The 18154-nt window shown below is 32.6% G+C and overlaps 1 protein-coding gene across 1 annotated transcript in view; it reads right to left on the minus strand.

Moving 5' to 3' along the window:
• LOC133323810 (mucin-2-like) overlaps positions 1-16936 on the minus strand; it is a 48526-nt gene extending 31590 nt beyond the window's left edge. The window contains exons 1-2 of the mRNA XM_061532713.1: positions 16933-16936; positions 11200-11274 (exon numbers count right to left, since the gene is read on the minus strand). Of these exons, the coding sequence (XP_061388697.1) occupies positions 11200-11274; positions 16933-16936 (79 nt within the window). The remainder of the gene's footprint in view (positions 1-11199; positions 11275-16932) is intronic.
• Between the last annotated feature and the right edge of the window lie 1218 nt (positions 16937-18154).

An 18154-nucleotide genomic window follows, 5' to 3' on the forward strand; every position in this document is an offset into this window, starting at 1 on the left:
TTGACTATTGCGGAAGATTCGTTAACAGAAAATAGAACAGGTATCATATCCTATCGAAGGTTTCCTAAATTCACTTAACCTATTGGAGACTTTTTTCGATACAAATTCTGTAGAAGATCTATAAGAGTCTATCTATGGAAGACCTACCGGATGTTATTTTTATATAAAAATACTTCTATAGAAGAAGGTCATTGGGATGTCTTCTATCTATATAAGACATATAGGAAGTAATATATCTAAAGAAGGATTATTGGACGTATATTTATCTCATATATCTATATTACACATTTTATATCAGAAGACTTATCCGATATTTTTTCTATTAAAGACCCATCGGACTTCTATCTACAAAAGAGCAATCGGAAGTCTTTTATCAATAGAATATCCATGTCCTTAGGGCAAAAAAACGATCAAAGGTATTTTATCTACATCCATTTTTTTCTACAGAAGAATTATGGGAGGCTTTAAAATTTTGAAGTTATTCTACCTATAGATGACATATAGGAGGTCCCTACAACTATGACATTCCTTCTACCTATAGAATACCTATCAGAGGTGCTTAATTCAGGAAAACATTAGGGAGAAACGTTTTATTATATTTTTTGAAGGCCTTCTGTCTATTAAGGAGAACTTTTTGAAGTGTTATGTCTTTTCTAGATTTTCTATATACTTTTAACACTTAAAAGGGGGTATATCTTAATCCTAAGTGCTTACAAAAATAGCAATAAGTATTCTTGTTTTGAAAAAAACTATTTTTGAAGTTATATTTTTAGAATGTATATGCTTATATAATTTAATAAAAAATAGTTTATATTTTATTGTTACCTGTACAACATCTTGCATTTGAAATATTACCTGAAATAAGGAAGAAGAGAAGAGTTATTTAAAATAGTAATTAAATGAAGAGCATATCAAATTAATTAAAAACTAGATAAACAATATCAGGCAATGTTGCCGACATATATATGTTATCGGTATAAGTAGTGTATACTATTTGCCATATGCAAATCTAGATGTTGTAAAAAATCACCAAATTTTTCATCGTTTGAATCTATGGAATGTCTTCTTTGGAAAGTCATCTGTCTATTGAAGAAGTTGTAAAGTATTGAGAAGGTCCTATGCCAAGAGAGTCTTCTCTAAAGGGCTTTGAAAAGTATTTTGTCTATGGCCGTCAGATATATGTGGTATAAGTAGTAAATTTCGTATTAAAATTACCTCATTAAAGATTTAAAATTTGTCAAAATGTTGATTTTTTAGGTACTAGCCGTTTACCAACCAGTCAAACCGAATGATTTTTTGTAAGACATATCTATCTTCTATTTTGAGCCCTTGTGCGTCTTTTTTGTACTTAGTTTCTTGAAGCAATATGTGTTTTTTTTGCGTCCAAATATTTTACAAAATGTTCGCTTATAAAATTGAGGGTCTCCTCAGACAAGAAATCGATATTCACAAGTTTATATTGAATCTAGATTAAAGGGTTTGGTATTGGTATAGATTAAGTATGAGATTCCATTACAATTTTTCATTTTGACTTCAACTTGTCCGATAATATTCAGGTTCGAACTGGATCTACCGGTCAACCTGACATATATTCAGACGAAGTTTCTTAACCGACTCTGAATTGACGGATCTTTAAACGATTTTTCCATAAAACACAGTTTTGATTATCGCCATAAATTTCTGGGAGGACCTGCATTATAAATAATCTGCAACGAGTTTTTTTGACCTCATATATCTCCAAATTATGTCATTTTGGTTATGGAGGTTATGCCAAGATTATATTATTTATCTAGATTTGAATCTCTGAAAACTCAAAATGCCGTTTTACAATCGTTTATGTTGGAAAATATGAAAGGACTTCAAAAACATTATTTTTGGAGATGAAAGTTCTTGGCCGAGGCCAAGTTTTTGAGTTATATAGGCCAAGTTTTTGAGTTATAGCGGGATGACAGCTTATTTTTAAGATGAGGATGACAAATTTATCCATCTTCTATTTCGAGTCCTTGTGCGTCTTTAGCAAGAACAGTTTTTTTTACGTCCACATATTCTGCAAAAATACGACCAAAAATACTCCAGATAAGGTCGCTTAAGACAACAAATCGATATTCCTATGTTTTATCGTCATTTTCCACTCGATCCTGGCCTCGAAAACTTTCTATCAATTTATACCGTCGGCCTTATGGCATAATACGGGTCCAAGTTTATTTGACCAAATCAGACAATTTTGTAAATTCTGCACGATGACTCTCGAAGGGAGTAATCGATTACATCCAAACTTTGCACATCGTAATATTTCTTCCTAACTTAGTTTAAGTCCGATAATGGCGATTTTCGGACCACTCCTTCTGGTAAATAGCACACAAAATGGTCAAAATTTTTCTGAAAATTAATTTTGTAATATCATGCGAACGTACTAACCGAATTGAACCAAAATTTGTACAACCGATTATCTTCATCAAGCCTAGACCAATCCTGTTCGGTACCTCCCCCACAAAGGGTCAAGATTTTCAATATTTATAAACTTAATATTAGATGAAGGGAATGTCCGATTTGAACCAAATTTTGCATAACCTATTATCTTTACCCAGTCTAGATCAATGGGACTCATTGGTCCACTAATTCTGGTACATTCCTCACAAATGGTCCAAATTGTCAATATTTGTAAATTCCATATCAGCCGAATAGAATGCCCGATTTGAACCAAACTGTACCAATCTTATATCCAGACCGAAGATGGGACCCATTTGTCCATGTCCACTCCTTCTGGTACCTCCCCAACAAGGGGTCAAGATTTTCAATATTTATAAATTCAGTATTAGGAAAATGAATGTCCGATTTGAATCAAACTTTGCACAACCTATTACTTTTACCCAGCCTAGTACAAGTCCGAAGATTATCAGGCGAATTGAATGTCAGATTTGAATCAAACATTGCACAAACTATTATCTTTACCAAGCCTACATCTAGTTCGAAGTTGGGACCTACCGGTCCTCTTATTCTGGTACCTAAAACACAAAGGGTTAATATTTTATAGACAATTGTAAATTTAATTTTGAATAACCGATTTGATCAAGATCAAATCCGAAACCTCTTTGATAAAAACGCATACCTTATATAAAGCGAATAAAAAACCTGTGTGTAAATCCGAAGGCCTTCGCAAAGGGGTATATAAACAATTGTAAATTTAATTTTGAATAACCGATTTGATCAAAATCAAATCTGAAACACTGTTTTAGTTAGTTTTGGCTTTCAAAAGATGTTCATACCTTTTGAAAGCTAATAAAAACAAGAAATAAATTGTCTGCTTAACACTTAACAGGATTTGTCTTTCTTGCTTTTTGAAGTGCTCGACAAGGGCTTTCATCTCCAAAGAGAGTTTTTGAGATAGCTAGGCCAAATTATGTTAATTTTTTTTACGTGCAGACTACTCCCAATTTATTTTTTGTTTATTATGTTTTTTTTTACATTTAAATAGTAAATCTATAAATATTCGAATTTCATTAAATACCACATTTATTATTTTCCTATATACATACTATTTAATATTGTTATTGTTGTTCGTATTTGTTTTGCATTCTCACGTAGACAATCACACGAGCGATTTATTTTCACCATGGGGATATGTGGTTGTAAAAATACAAAAAAAAATATTATTTGTTATAAATTTCAATTGTTCAGAACAATATACATGCGAGTTATGTTATTTTGCAGTCCCATGGGATTGCTTGCTATGAATTTGCAACATTTGTTTTACTAATTAAACATGTAAATCCCATAAGTGTTGAAATTACAGTGGCTTGCCCTGGATGTTGGTATATAGCATTGAAAATTAATTTAGTAGACATAATTGCAACAAAATAAACAAAAAAATGGCATAGTCCCCATATAAAAGTTGCGGCCGATTTTGAATGACCATTTCATTTGATTCCACCGAACGTAACGATGATTTTATTTGTTTAACATACATAATATTATATTTAAAGATTAGATTTATTTATGGACATTTGCTTGGCCCAATAAAAATTATATGTTTACTATTTTGATTTATTGTATTATATTTATTTTCTTTTTGTCCCTAGGTTAAGGATTTTAAATATATAGTTAAATAACAATTAAAATTCAAACATTAACTATAATTTTTCCTTTTAATATTATTCATTATTTCCTCGCCCCATGGATGCATACGTGTTTCTAAACCTAAAACATTTCAATAGTAATTTATGTTCTTAGTTCTTTTTTTCGTTTTCAAACGGAAACGGATGTTAAGTGCACTCAACTAAAATGCAATACAAACACAGGCCAAGTCCAGAATAACAAACAAATGGAAAACAAACGTGTTTTATTTCTGATATAAAACCAGCAGCGAGATATAGCGAAAGGAACCGCGCTAAACACGCAACATAAGTCATTAGCACTGACCAAACGGTTAGTCAGTTGGCAGCGCTTAAGCAAACAACTGACTGTCAGGATCCGGAACTGCATTTAAAAAAAAGAAGTAGCAGCAACACCACGAAACTCAGCAATTCCTCACACAAGGATTAGATGGAGTAATGCATGAAAAAAAAAACCAACAATAAACATTGCAAAACAATAAACAGGAAAATTGCAAAATCGCGTGTTATTTAACCAAAAACGAAGCTCATATGTAAGAAGCAGCAAGGGAAACAAACCCAGACCACGGCTAAAAAAATTAACATGAAAAATAAACATAACACATTTCTAAAACAAAGCCACTCACAATTACATGCAAACGCTGCTGGAAAGCGTGAAACCCAAGGCACCAAAACACAAAGCCAAGCTCTTTCTCTCCCTCATCCTTTGTGGCAACACTTTTGCATTTTTCCGTTGAAATACAATTTAGGTGTGAGTGTGTTAGTTGGTTGGTTGGCTTGCAGGCTGTCGGACTGGCTGGCTGGTACATTTCTAACCAATTTACTTTGGCAAAAGTGTTTCGTCAAGTGCTTAGTTTGTTTTCAACAGCTATGCCAGCAGATCCTTGAAACATCACATTTTTTATTTCATTCTTCAACATAAAAGAGCTGCAGATTCACAGAAATTTTTAAATGCTATAAATGTTTGTAGCATTATTGTGGCGAAAAGCAAAAATACAGTTGTAGCGAGGGGAAATGTATTTTGTATTTAAAAGTGTATATTTTATTATTAATTAACTAACCTTTTAACAAAACAAAGAGGATTGTTAATTGAAATGTCCGAATGGTTACTAAGCGCCATGAATAAATCGACAGGAAGTCATTACACTAATAAAGGTAATTGGATTTAGTTAAATATAAACAAATTGGTCTTAGGATTTATGTATAGGAAACGGTCATTGTAAGCAGAGGAATTATTTAAGTCTTAAATTTTAAGCATATCATATATAATAATATAACAACAATATCTGTACTCCGTGGCTGGCGATGTATTTTTCTGGATTTTTACTATATAAAATATATTCTCAGTAAGTTGTAGAATGTTTTCTATAATAAAACTAAGATTTACGATCTGATTTTTTTCCAATACATTCAGTGCGCCAAAGACGTTTTTTCTGCAAAAGACTGTGCTTAGTGACTTGGGGACTTATTTCTATTGACAAAACGTTTGGAAGACTTGTTTTCTATAAAACAAATTTCTCCCCGAACTGATAATTTCAGTTTAAATTAATAAAACCTTTCTTCTGTGTGCAGATCATTTTTTATTTAGAGACTTCTGTCCACAATGGGGCAAGAAACTTTTTTCTATAAAAACTTGTCTTCTGTGTGAGGAGACAATTTTATTGTCTCACAACGGACAAAAAAAAAAATCCCAATTAAACATTTTATATAGAAAACAAGTAAAAAGTGTGATTTATACAATCAGCCTAAGGTTTGCGGAGGCCTTCGGAATTACACAGGTTTTATTATTCGCTTAATATATTTTTTTTACCAGAAGGAGGCTTGGTAAAGATAATAGATTGCGCGAAATTTGGTTCAAATCGGACATTTCTCCCACCTGATATTTGATTTATAAATATTGTAATGTTCGACCCTTTGTGGGGAGGTACCAGAAGGATTACTTAGTTCCATATTCGGACTTGATCTATGCTTGTTAATGATAATATGTTTGGTTCAAGTCGGACTCTCCATTTGCCCGATGTTGGATTTTTAATATTGGATTTTGACCATTTGTGGCGGAGGTACCTGAAGGAGTGGACCAATGGGTCCCATATTAGGACTTAATCTAGGTTTGGTGAAGATAATGGACTTTGCAAGGTTTGGCTCAAATGGGGCATTCCATTCGCGTAATATCGGATTTAAAAATATTGAAAATTTTGACCATTTGTGGCGGAGGTACCTGAAGGAGTGGACCAATGGGTCCCATATTCGGACTTAATCTAGGTTTGGTGAAGATAATAGTTCGTTGAAATCGGATAATCCGTTCGAATGATATTATAAAATTAGTTTTTCGTACAATTTTGATCGCTTTGAGGGGGGACATATCAGAAGGAGTGGACCGAGATTCCTTATATTTCAACTTGAACTATGTTTGGAAAAAATATTACGATGTGCAAAGGAACATTTTGAAAAGCTTCTGTTATCAAATAGTAGCGGTAAAGAGGATATCCCAGAACCAATAATGACGGTATAGAGTGTATACCACCTAGCAAAGATGCTAAATATTACGTTGAGTGGTGAAGCACCTCAAACGATGACCAAACCGAGACTATTTGCCAGAAAGGTTCTGCTATGCATTTGGTGGGACTGGAAGGAAATTATTTAATATGAGTTGCTTCCATATAGCCAAACGCTAAACTCTGATCTCTATTTTCAACAACTAGGCCGTTTGAAGATATCAATTGACTAGAAGCGGTCAGAATTGGGCAACAGGAGAGGTATTGTGTTCCACTAGGATAACGCTAGGCCACACACATGTACAGTGACCCGCCAGAAACTTCGGGAGCTTGGTTGGGAAGTTTTTATGCATCCACCATACAGTCTGGACATGTAACCAATCGATTATCTTCTTCTTATTGCATTGCAAAATGTCTTTAATGAAGTTGCATGAACCGACTCCAAATCGTCTGAAGCAGATTTGGTCCAATGATTTTGTGGGAAGATTTTCTAAGCAGATTCACCCACAACCTATAGGCTAAAGGATATTCCCAATATATATTCTATATTCGCCTCAATTCAGGTAAAACTCTCAACGTACTTTTTTACAAATAAATAATGTTCAATTAAATTCAACGATATTTGATTTTAATATTTTCAAAAGCATGCCTATTAAACTTCAAATTAAATTTTAAATACAAAATACTACGTGCTGACTTAACTAAATCTCAAAAAATTGTCCTTTTGAACTTTACACGACTTTTGCATTTTTCAAATATTCAATCATAAAAAAGATTTTTATTAAAACCAAGCGTGTGAGTGCCTTTGACTTAGTCAGGCGGTCGCACACGCATACGACCAACACACTTTTGCAAACTACGAAGCAAATAATAAAAAAAACGTCGGATGAAAAACGTGCAACCACTTGAATTTTTGGAATTTCTATTTGTTTCTAACCCCCACCCCCTCATTTCTCCTCATACCAATTACTTGGGTAAAGTTATTCCTGGCGTCCTGATCAAAATCCTTCGTTCAGAGTTTTTATTTGCTGGTCCATGACCACGAAAGGTCAATAGATATATACAGAGAAAGAAAAGTTATTTGCTTTTTAGTATTGTTGTTGTTGCTGCTGCTGCTACTGCGTTGCTTTGTTGTGTCCTCCTTGTTGCTATCCTCCTCCTACTGGTTGTGGGTAGCGGTTAATAAACTGACTTTGTGAAGATTAAATTGAATATGGCCGACAATTCAAGTGGATTTTGTTTTTTACCCATTAGACAGACCGACAGACGGACAGACTTTGGGTAAATAGAGACGCAGAGAATCGTTTGGTATCTGGTTTCAGAAAAATCAATGTTAACCAATCTCCCATTTTACTTTGCCGTAAAACTTTGTGTAGAAAAAAAACAAACGTTTGTGAAAATTGGAAAGGTAAAGTTAAACACTCACACATACACACGCATATATGATATTCAAACCACACACATATAGAATTTCAAGTGATTTTGATTTATGAAAATTGTTGATTAGTTCGAACAAAAAAAAAAAAAAAAAAAAAAAAAAAAAATCAAAGAAACTTATTGGATTCTCCTTCCACACTGCTTTGTGTTCAATGCATCGAAAAACTTTTACACAATTGTCTGTTATTATTACAGAAAAAGGGATCAAAGTTCATTTATTTGTGGTCTATAAACTTATGGATAGTTTATTTTTATTTATTTATGGTAGTATCTTTTAAATTGTTTATCCAAAAGCATTCACTTTAATTAAGGCTAGGGGAAAGTGTGAAATAATTAGTCGTTTTAGATAAATTAACTTATTTAACTTTATAAGAGAAGGAACTTGCCATGGATGGCAAGTGAGGTTAGATATTTTTTTGGAAATAAATTCTCAAATCGCTGAGAATAGATTCTTATTTTATGGCAAGGCCTATTTTTGGAAGCCCTAAAAAAGGGAGAATTAAAAAAATGTTTTGCAGGCTTAATAAAAACAATTCCATTACTCTGATATTGTATTTATAAATATTAAAAATTTTGACCCTCTGTGGGAGAGGTACCATAAGGAGTGGACAAATGGGTCCCATCTTCCTTCTTGATCTAGACTTGGTAAAGATAAAAGTTTCGTTAAAATCGGATAGACCGTTTGCATGTTATTATAAAACTAATTTTTAGCACAATTTTGACCATTCTGGGGGAGGTACTAGAAGGAGGTTACCGATATTTCCCATCATCGAACTTTAAGTAAGTTTGGAAGCATTACTAAGATGTGCAATGTTTGGATGAAATCGATTATTTCCATCGAGAACTATCGTGCGCACCAGACGGCCAGACAGACAGACGACGGACATGTGTAAATCGACAGGGGGTCTAAAACCAATATTTCGATGAGGCACATTTTAACCGTATCAAAGTGTATACCCTCATTAGCCATAAGGTGTATACCCTCATTAGCCATAAGGCTGAGGGTATAAAAATAAACAGGCCTGGATTTTTTAAATGAATATTTAATAAATCATACTTTTTAACACCTCAAATAGAACAATATTTTTTTCAGACCTCAAAATTAAAAAAAAAAATAAGATAGGACTGGATTAAAAACAAATTAAGATAGGCGTGAAATTTTTAAGAAATATATTGTTTAAGGTCTCAAATAGGATTGGATTAAAAAAAACTATCTAAGCCCTTAAATATGGCTTGATTAAAAAAATAAAAAAAAAATATTTTATTGAGATTTCAAATAGGAGTTTTTGAATAAAAATATTTTTTAGGCGTCAATTTAAATGAAACTATTTTAAAAAGACCTCAAAAAGGCGTGGACTTTTTAACAAATAATTTTTAAAGACCTGAAATTGGCTTTGACTTAAAAAACATATTTTTTAAACATCAAATAAGCATGAACTTAAACAAAAATTATATTTATTAAGACATGAAAAAGGATTGGGCTATAACAAAGTATTTTTCGAAACCCTCAAATATGCCTGTATTTTTTAAAAACATATTTTTTTAAGACTTCAAGACCCCAAGTAGATCTGGATTTTTTAAAAATACATTTTTAACACCTCAAACATGTCACAATTTTTTAACAAAATATTTTTAAAGCCTCAAATAGTCCTGGATTTAAAAACCTATGTTTTCAAAGCCTTAAATAGGCCTGGATTTCAAAACCTATGTTTCGAAAGGCCTCAAAAAGGCCTAGATTTAAAAAAAAAATTCTACTCCTCAAATAGGCCTGGAATTTTGGACTTGATCTAGAACTTGTAAAGATATTATGATGTGCGAACGCTTCATATGAGATTTACAAGTTTTACAATATTGACCCTTTGACCCCCCACAAGAAAGTGTTGGTCGATAAATCCCATTTCAAATCGGATAGTCCGTTCGCAAGATATTATAAAATAAAATTTCTACGGAATTTTGTCCATTTTGTGGGGGTAACAGAAGGAGTGAGCCGACGGGCTGAGGGTATAAAAAACATCCTTTATATCCTGCCATACCCTTTAAGCATTGTATTACAGTTCCTTCCCATTTTGATTGATTTTTGTGTGTAAAACCAACTCATGTTTAAACTCTATTGAAAATGCAATATCAATAAAAACGAAATAAAATGTTTGCCGACTCTTAATAGACTTCGCAAATATTTTGTTATTGAAATATGCAAAAAGGTCAAAAATAAATAAAAACAACAAAGTCAATAAAAGAAAACAGAGCATACCATTTATGTCGGAAAATAAAATGAAATAAAAATATTTTTTAATAAAATCTGTAATGCAGATTTATGCTACAGTGGGATAAATTCGAAGTAGATCTATGGAAAACTGATATTTATATGACTACTGGTGAGTAGAGTAGTACAGAAATTGAAATTAAAGAGGGTACAGGATTTCATCCAAATTGTGTACATCTTAATATTTATATAAAGCGAATTACAAGTGGGTAGATGACCTACGTCCTTCACTCCTGTTTCCTTAGGGTGATGATGAGGGACGTATATATGCGGTTTATTGATCAATTAATATTTTCACTTAATCATTAGAATTAAAGACGTTTCCTATGTTTTTGAGCATCACACAGTCATAGACTGAATTCGAATTGTTCCTCTATGTTAACCTTTTTCAAATTTTCGAGTATTTTTTTTTTGGCAATTTTTATTTTTTGCAGGAAAAAATGAAATGGCAAAAAATACAACCATTTCATTTTTTCCTGCAAAACAAAACACACACAAAAAAACTTAACATCGAAATGTTTGCACATCGATATTTAAACCCCACTTGAGTTTTGCTTCATTGCTTTCATGATGAAGTACTTCATCGTCATGGGATATCTGTGTGCGTATGTAACGTAACTACCTACATATGCCCTTCTCTTCGCTTCGCTGATTGATGAATGTCTATACATATAGCCCGCCTTTGCATTTATTTGCTTTAAATGCCGTTGGAAGGTAACGCAGCAGGAGTAGCTACACACACATGCGGGAGATCTCCTGCCTACCTCAATTGCAGTTTGCAAAAAAACAAAACAAAAAATCGTTAAACGTGAAAAAGTGAGATTCCACTTGAATGCTTTAATGAGCGATCAAGAAAAATTTTATAATGAATGAATGATGGATGAATTTCAACGGTTGGATGCATTGCCGTCATCACGACGACGACCACCACCATCATCATCATCGGCAGCAGCGGTATTGTCGTCAACTTGGAATACAAAAAGAAAAAAATTGAAGAACAAACACGGCAGCAGCAACAGCATCTTCATATCAAAAATCCATGACTGAGTCTTATGTTTTAAGAATGCCAAGGATTCTTTCCATTTTGTTGTTGGGGTTTTTCTTCCTTTGCTTACCGTGGAGTGAGAAATAAAAAGTGAAGTGAACAGGAATTACGTGAGTTTGCATGAATTGTCAAAAGTAAATAAAATTGTATTCTTCAACTCCCAAGAAGTATGCAAATAAATCTTAAAATATATGCTTTGTTGTTTGTTGTGTGTACTCACTCGTATTTGTTGAAGATTTTTGTTCAGCATTTTTCGTTTTGTTTTTTAAAAAGTTAATCAAATACTGAGAGAGGAAGAAATATGAAGTTTGATAAAGAGAAATGAAATGTGAAATAAAAATATAGGATTTATAGTGAAAGAATGACACATGCCCATATCACAAGGAATCAAATCCGATTATTTTTCATAAAACTGAGAGATAAAATATTGCAACCATGGTTAATACATAAATCATAACATCGATGTTTAAGGTGATCTCTCTATGTGATATATCATGGTAAATTGCTACTAGAAGAAAATGTAACTCAGTCCATGACCTTGAATATACCTATAATAATCCCATAATGTCAGCCACTTCTTAATGCAAAAATAGGGTCACTTCGGGAAATGCCCCTAAACCATCAAATGACTATAAAACGACAGGACCTTTTTGGGAGTTTTGTATAGTGATTTTCCAACAATGAGAACAAAATCTACCAAATTAATGTCAATTCGGTTGGAAACGTGCTCAAAATAACTAATAATATTCGATGGCCTTAATTAGCGGTTACAGCGAAACATTTTTTTCATTTTTTAAATGCGAACAAAAAAAAAAACTTCATGTTAGAGACATGAGACACCTATAGTGTCATATTCCAATCGATTCGTATTGGGGAGCCCATTAAGGATATTGAGTGACCTTGAGAAAACACTCTCAGTTCCCATGTTAAGGCTTATTATTCAACGGAAAAAATTAACGTCGATTTTTAACTGTTAAAAATTATTGTTATTTTTCCCGCTAAAAATAAAAGTCTCTTAAGGATTTATCAAAAGACAGTAGCCTTAGTTGCAACTTTCCGCATTCCGTTCACCAAAGTCCAAATTTTACCAAATTCAGTACTTTTCAAATCCATAAGTACGAATTTTCAAAACTAACTCAGTCAAACACTCCAATAATAATCTTAAGTCCACATTTAAATATTCCAGCACTATCCGTTTACCAATATCCAAAATCTACCTAATTAAGTACATTTTTTACTTTTTTCCAAAACTTCCTCAATTCCACACGACAACAGTAATTTTAATCATAAATTTCAGGATCCCAGCCCTATCCATTCACATATATTCAAATTGTAGAATATTTAGTACCATTTAGTTCTTTTCGTACTTATAAGTTCGAAACTTATATTTGGAATTTAAAAGTATTTTAATTCCGAACATAACTTTTCCATCTCTATTCGTTCTCTCAAATATAAATTGTACAAAATTTAGTACCCATTTAATACACATAATTACGAATTTTCAAAACTACCTCCATGTCTCAATCCTACAATCCAACCGTTATTGAAATTCCAAATTTTAAGATTCCCATTCTTAGTAACATTTTGTGATTTTCGTATCCATAAGCATATCCTTAATCCTTTAGTTCTATTACAAAATTTAAGTTTTCAATCTCTATCCGGTCACTTAAATCTAAATTGTACTAAATTTAATACCAATTTGTACCCATAATTAGGGATTTTCAAAACTGCTTCTATATCTTAATGCTGCACTGCAACATTAATTTTAATTCCAAATTTCAGCACTATCCGTTCACACAAAATCAAAATGTACCATTTGGAAATTTCGTGCCAAAAAAGAACTGTTTCGTCCAAAATTCTGGAGTCCAGTTCACAAATAATCATGTTATACTATAGTACCATTTAGTACACATAATAACTATACTCCCATATGTCAATTCCACACCCCAACAGCAACCATTATTAAAAATTTTTGGTTTCCAGCACTCTCCGTCCACACAAATGCATATTGTACCAAATCTAGTGCCGTTTAGTACTTTTCGTATACATAAATACGAATTTCCAAAGCTGTCTCTATAGCTCAATCTCTAATTTAATTTACAGGTTTTCGGCTCTAACCGTTCACCCAAAATCCAAATTGTAATAAATTGTGTACAATTTAGTACCCATATGTACGAATTTTCTAAACTACCCCAATCCTACACTCCAACAGTCATTTTAATTCCAAATTTCAAGATTTCAGCTCTATACGTTCACCAAAATTCAACCTGTACCAAATAGCTATAGCTCAATCTTCAACAGTAATCGTAATTTTAATTTTCAGGCTTTCTGCTCTAACCGTTCACCCAAAATCCAAATTGTAATAAATTTAGTACCATTTAGCACATTTCGTACCCATAAGTACAAATTTTCGAAACCACAACAATCCTACACTACAACAGTCATTTTAATTCCAAAATTTCAAGATTCCAGCTCTATACATGCACCTAAATCCAACTGTACCAAATTTAGTCCCATTTAGTACTTTTCGTGCACATAAGTACGAATTTCCTAAAGTATATTAATCCTGTACTCCAATAGTAATCCTAATTCGTATTTTCAGGATTCCATCTCTATATGCTCAACCAAATGCAAATAGTTCCGAATTTAGTACCATTTCGTACTTTTCATATACATAAGTACGAATTTCTTAAACCATTTCCATACCACTTCCCAACCTGCATTTCATATACAATTTCAACATTCTAGCTATATATGTTGAATATGTATACACTTATAGGTCGAATTTCCAAAACCCCTCTCTAACATGCCATCTATGGCCCACATTCCAAATTTAGTACATAAACAATATATATATAATCATATATATATATATGTTTTACTTGATTTCTTCTCCATTAAACTTTAAATCAACCACTGAAGAGTTAAAATAAAAAGTAAATTCTAAAAAAAAAATATCTATATACAATTGATTTTAAATTACTTTTGGCTTTGGAATTGTTTTGTGTCATCGCAAATATTTATTTATGAGGAGGTTTTATCTCACAGATGCATAGACAAACAGAAATAAATGTAAATGGCAAAGCAAACACAACAAGCAAACACACAGCCAGTCACAGCCAACAACAAATACTACAACAATAAAAACAATATCTATCAGTAATAACAACAATAATATATTTGTCTGACAGCTTAATAGATTTTTATTGAATATTTTTCAAAAATTTTAAGACAACAATAAATGGGAGTTTTATGTCAACAACTATTAAATTGTAAAAACACACAGACATTTGAGTTTAAATGCTCCCCAAAGTATGCAATGAATTAAGATGAATGTAAACAATGTAGAAAATAGGCAATGAAAGGATAATGAAACGCATACACACGTGTGTGTGTAATTATGGCTCAAGGGTAGTAATAAAAGTTAAGTATATATAACATTTTAAGTATAAACTTTAAAATCTAATATCAAATCTTTAAAGTGTGAAATGTTGTTTTAAATTTTATGGAAAAATTGCATGTCAATCATATTTTTTTAATTATACCTTTTAACAATTGTTGTAAATCCCTTCCTATTTTTCTCAACAACATACCATTTTTTTTTTCGTTGTTTGTAAGTAAAAGCTAATCACATTTTGTGCGGAGACCAATGGCATGAATGCACCTGAATGCCGGATGGCGTCAGTGAATGTAACACGAAGGCAATGCGTGCACGTGTATGTTTCCGATATAAATGTCTAGACGTCATTTAAGCTTTTGCTAGGAAGTTATTGTTAAGTAGCGCATAAGAGGCACAGCATATGGTATAACATTTCAAATAGCTAATAGGCTTATATGCGCCAGGAATTTAGAGGAAAGGGAGAGAATGTGCAAAGAAATGACATTATAGAAGACTAATATGTGTATGTAACAAAATAAATCATATGAACATAAATATGTATGTGTATGTAGGGAGACCTAAAAATATGCTATGGATTTTAATTTTGTTTTGCAATAAAAATACGATTTCAAAATATAGATTTTAACTCTAAAACAAGTAATAAGGGTCTGAATATAGCCGATAGTTGCAAACACTTCGATGGTTAGAATATATGTATATGCTTCTGTTACCAAATAGTTGACCCTCTGTGCGGAGGTATCAGAAGAAGTGGAACAGTAGAGCCTGTTTTTAGGTTTAATTGTAGGTCTGGTAAAATCATGACGATGTGCTCTTCAATTAATCAAATTGGATACTGTATCCGCTTGATATTGAATTTACACATTTGAAATTAGATATGATTTATATATTTTCAAAAATTTGATACTTTGTGGGGGAGGTACTTGAAGGAGAGGACCGATAAATCACATCTTCGAATTTGACTTATGTTTGCAATTTTTTGGATGAAATCGGTTACTCTCTTACAGAGTTATCGTGACATACAGACAGACATACAAACTTTTGTATATCAACTTGTAAATCGACTCAAAATTATCTGAAACGGTCAAAGGAACCAGGGGTCTAAAACCAAAATTTCGATAACAAAATTTGCCGTAGGAAAGTTAGGGAAGATCTTCAACAGAGAAGTCGTGTGGAATGTCTTTTGTCTACTGATGTTCAGAGTAGTTTTTAAGTCTATAAATTATGTTGGAAGGTATGTTGCCTATTTAAGAATTCAGATCATTAATCTATAAAATACCTTTTCAGCTCAATGTCAAAAGTCTTCGGTGTGAAGAAGGGCCATTGAATCATCTTCTGCCTATGACAAACTTAAACGTTATTTTACTTACTTTCATTTTATTTACTTTCAAAAAGGTTTATTTTTATAGACCAACGATAAACGGTAGAATATTTTTAATAAATCTTCTAAAATGTCTATAGAGTACCAGTGAAGATATTAGTTTTAAGGAAGACAGGAGAATACCTTATGTCTATGGAAGAACTCAGCTGGTCTTCTGAATCATTTGTTTTTTTTTTCTATAGAAGACACAGGTCTTTCTCAAAAGGTTTTGCTATATCTACAGAAACCTAAGAATCATAGGTATAGGTATATAGAGCCTTCTGTTTATAGAGCCTTCTGACTGTAGGAGACCATTTAAAGGTATTTCGACTATGGCAGGCCTGATAATGTCTTCAGTTTTAAAAATATCTGCCGAATGTCTTCTGTATACTAATCTATTGGGAAATGTTCTCTGGATAACAGATATTTGACAGCATATTCTCCTTTCACGATCAACAAAAGGTACTCAGTCTATAGATATTATAAAGAAGTCTAATGTCTCAAAATTTTCGTCTGTCCACATTTACAGGAGACCTGAGAAAATCTTGCGTCTAAAGAAGACCTTACGTCTTTCTGAAAAGGTATTTTCCAATAGCAGATCTGAAATGACCATCTACTAACAGAATCCTAAATGGGGTCCTTTCCATATATAGAAATTTTTAAAGGTCTTTTTTCCCCCTTGGTTACCCTGAATTTTTTAAAGAAGGAGTCAGTCAGTCCTATTAAGTTTTTCTTATATATCTGTAAAAAAATCTTAAGAAAGCTCCTGTCTGTAGAAAAGCTGAAAATATTTAGTGTAGAGACGGCCTGATGGCCGACTTACGCATATTTCTATCAGTGAAGCCCCGATAAGATATTCTCTTTATATACGACCTTAGAAGATGTTCTGTCTATACAAGGTCTACGTATCTTCCTACAGATTAACTGAAAAGATCCTTTGAATATGGTAGGCCTTAAAAGATCTATAGAATATGGCAGACAAAATTCTGTCTATAAAAGGCCTGAGAAGGCCTATAGCTGATAGTAAAATGGACCTAAGGAATTCTATAGTAAACATATATAGACTGAAGGTATTTTTACTATATATATCTATCAATAGTAGACTAGGGAAGACTAGCCTTAAATATAAAGGAGAGATTTAACAGACCTTATGAGGGTAGAAAATCTATATATGAGCTTTCAAAGAGGTTTCTGTTTATCGAAGTCCTATAAAAATGCATTTGTCGGTAGGAAACCCAAGAGAAATATTTTGTCCAAAAATGAAGAACTCGTGTCCACAGTATTTTCAATAGGGAAGCTGTAAAAAGACTGCGGTCCATGAAAGATCTGAAAAATCAATTCTGTGTACAAAAGACCTGCAAAATATAATCAAAGATTACTATTTTATAGAATTAAACTGACAGGAACTGACACTTTATTATCCGAAGATTGACGTTTTCATAGATTGAATGGAAAAACTAACCACACGCTATTATATGCAAAAATATATAAAACCCAAAAAATAAAGCACCGACTATCTTAAACCATATCAAATTCGAAGACAAAAAATTGTGATACACTTTATTTTAAAAAAACATTAGCCACCGGTCAAGGTGGTAATATGAAAAGTCGTTAAATTTTGTGGCTTAATCTTATGAAAACTCGCTGCAGCAACAGCAGCCGTATTCGTTACACTTAAAAAACACATTTTCCAACATTACCAGCCATTTGTTGCAACAGCTAGCTACTGCAGCTATGCTTTGCTATCTATCACAAATTTCAAATTTTGACATGGATTTTCTGCTCGAGATAAAATTAGTCGTTGTCTTTTCGAATTCGGTGTTAGTGGACACCATCGTCTCGCGAGCTCTCCGAAAAAAGTGAATGTCAGCAAAACTGTCAGTCGGAATATTTGTTTGATGGTTGTTGCTGCTGCATCTACATTTACTAGTAGTGGCAACTTGCTGTTGCAGCAGCACCTGACTATTAGACACCACCTAAGAGCAAGCATTCATTCAATTCGATGCAGATCGAAATGATTTGCCATGGAAACAGGTTAGGTGGCG

Source organism: Musca vetustissima, unplaced genomic scaffold (assembly GCF_032173495.1).
Source record: "Musca vetustissima isolate MV318-11 ecotype Yass unplaced genomic scaffold, APGP_CSIRO_Mvet_v1 utg5682, whole genome shotgun sequence".
In the NCBI taxonomy this organism is placed as follows: Eukaryota; Metazoa; Arthropoda; class Insecta; order Diptera; family Muscidae; genus Musca; species Musca vetustissima.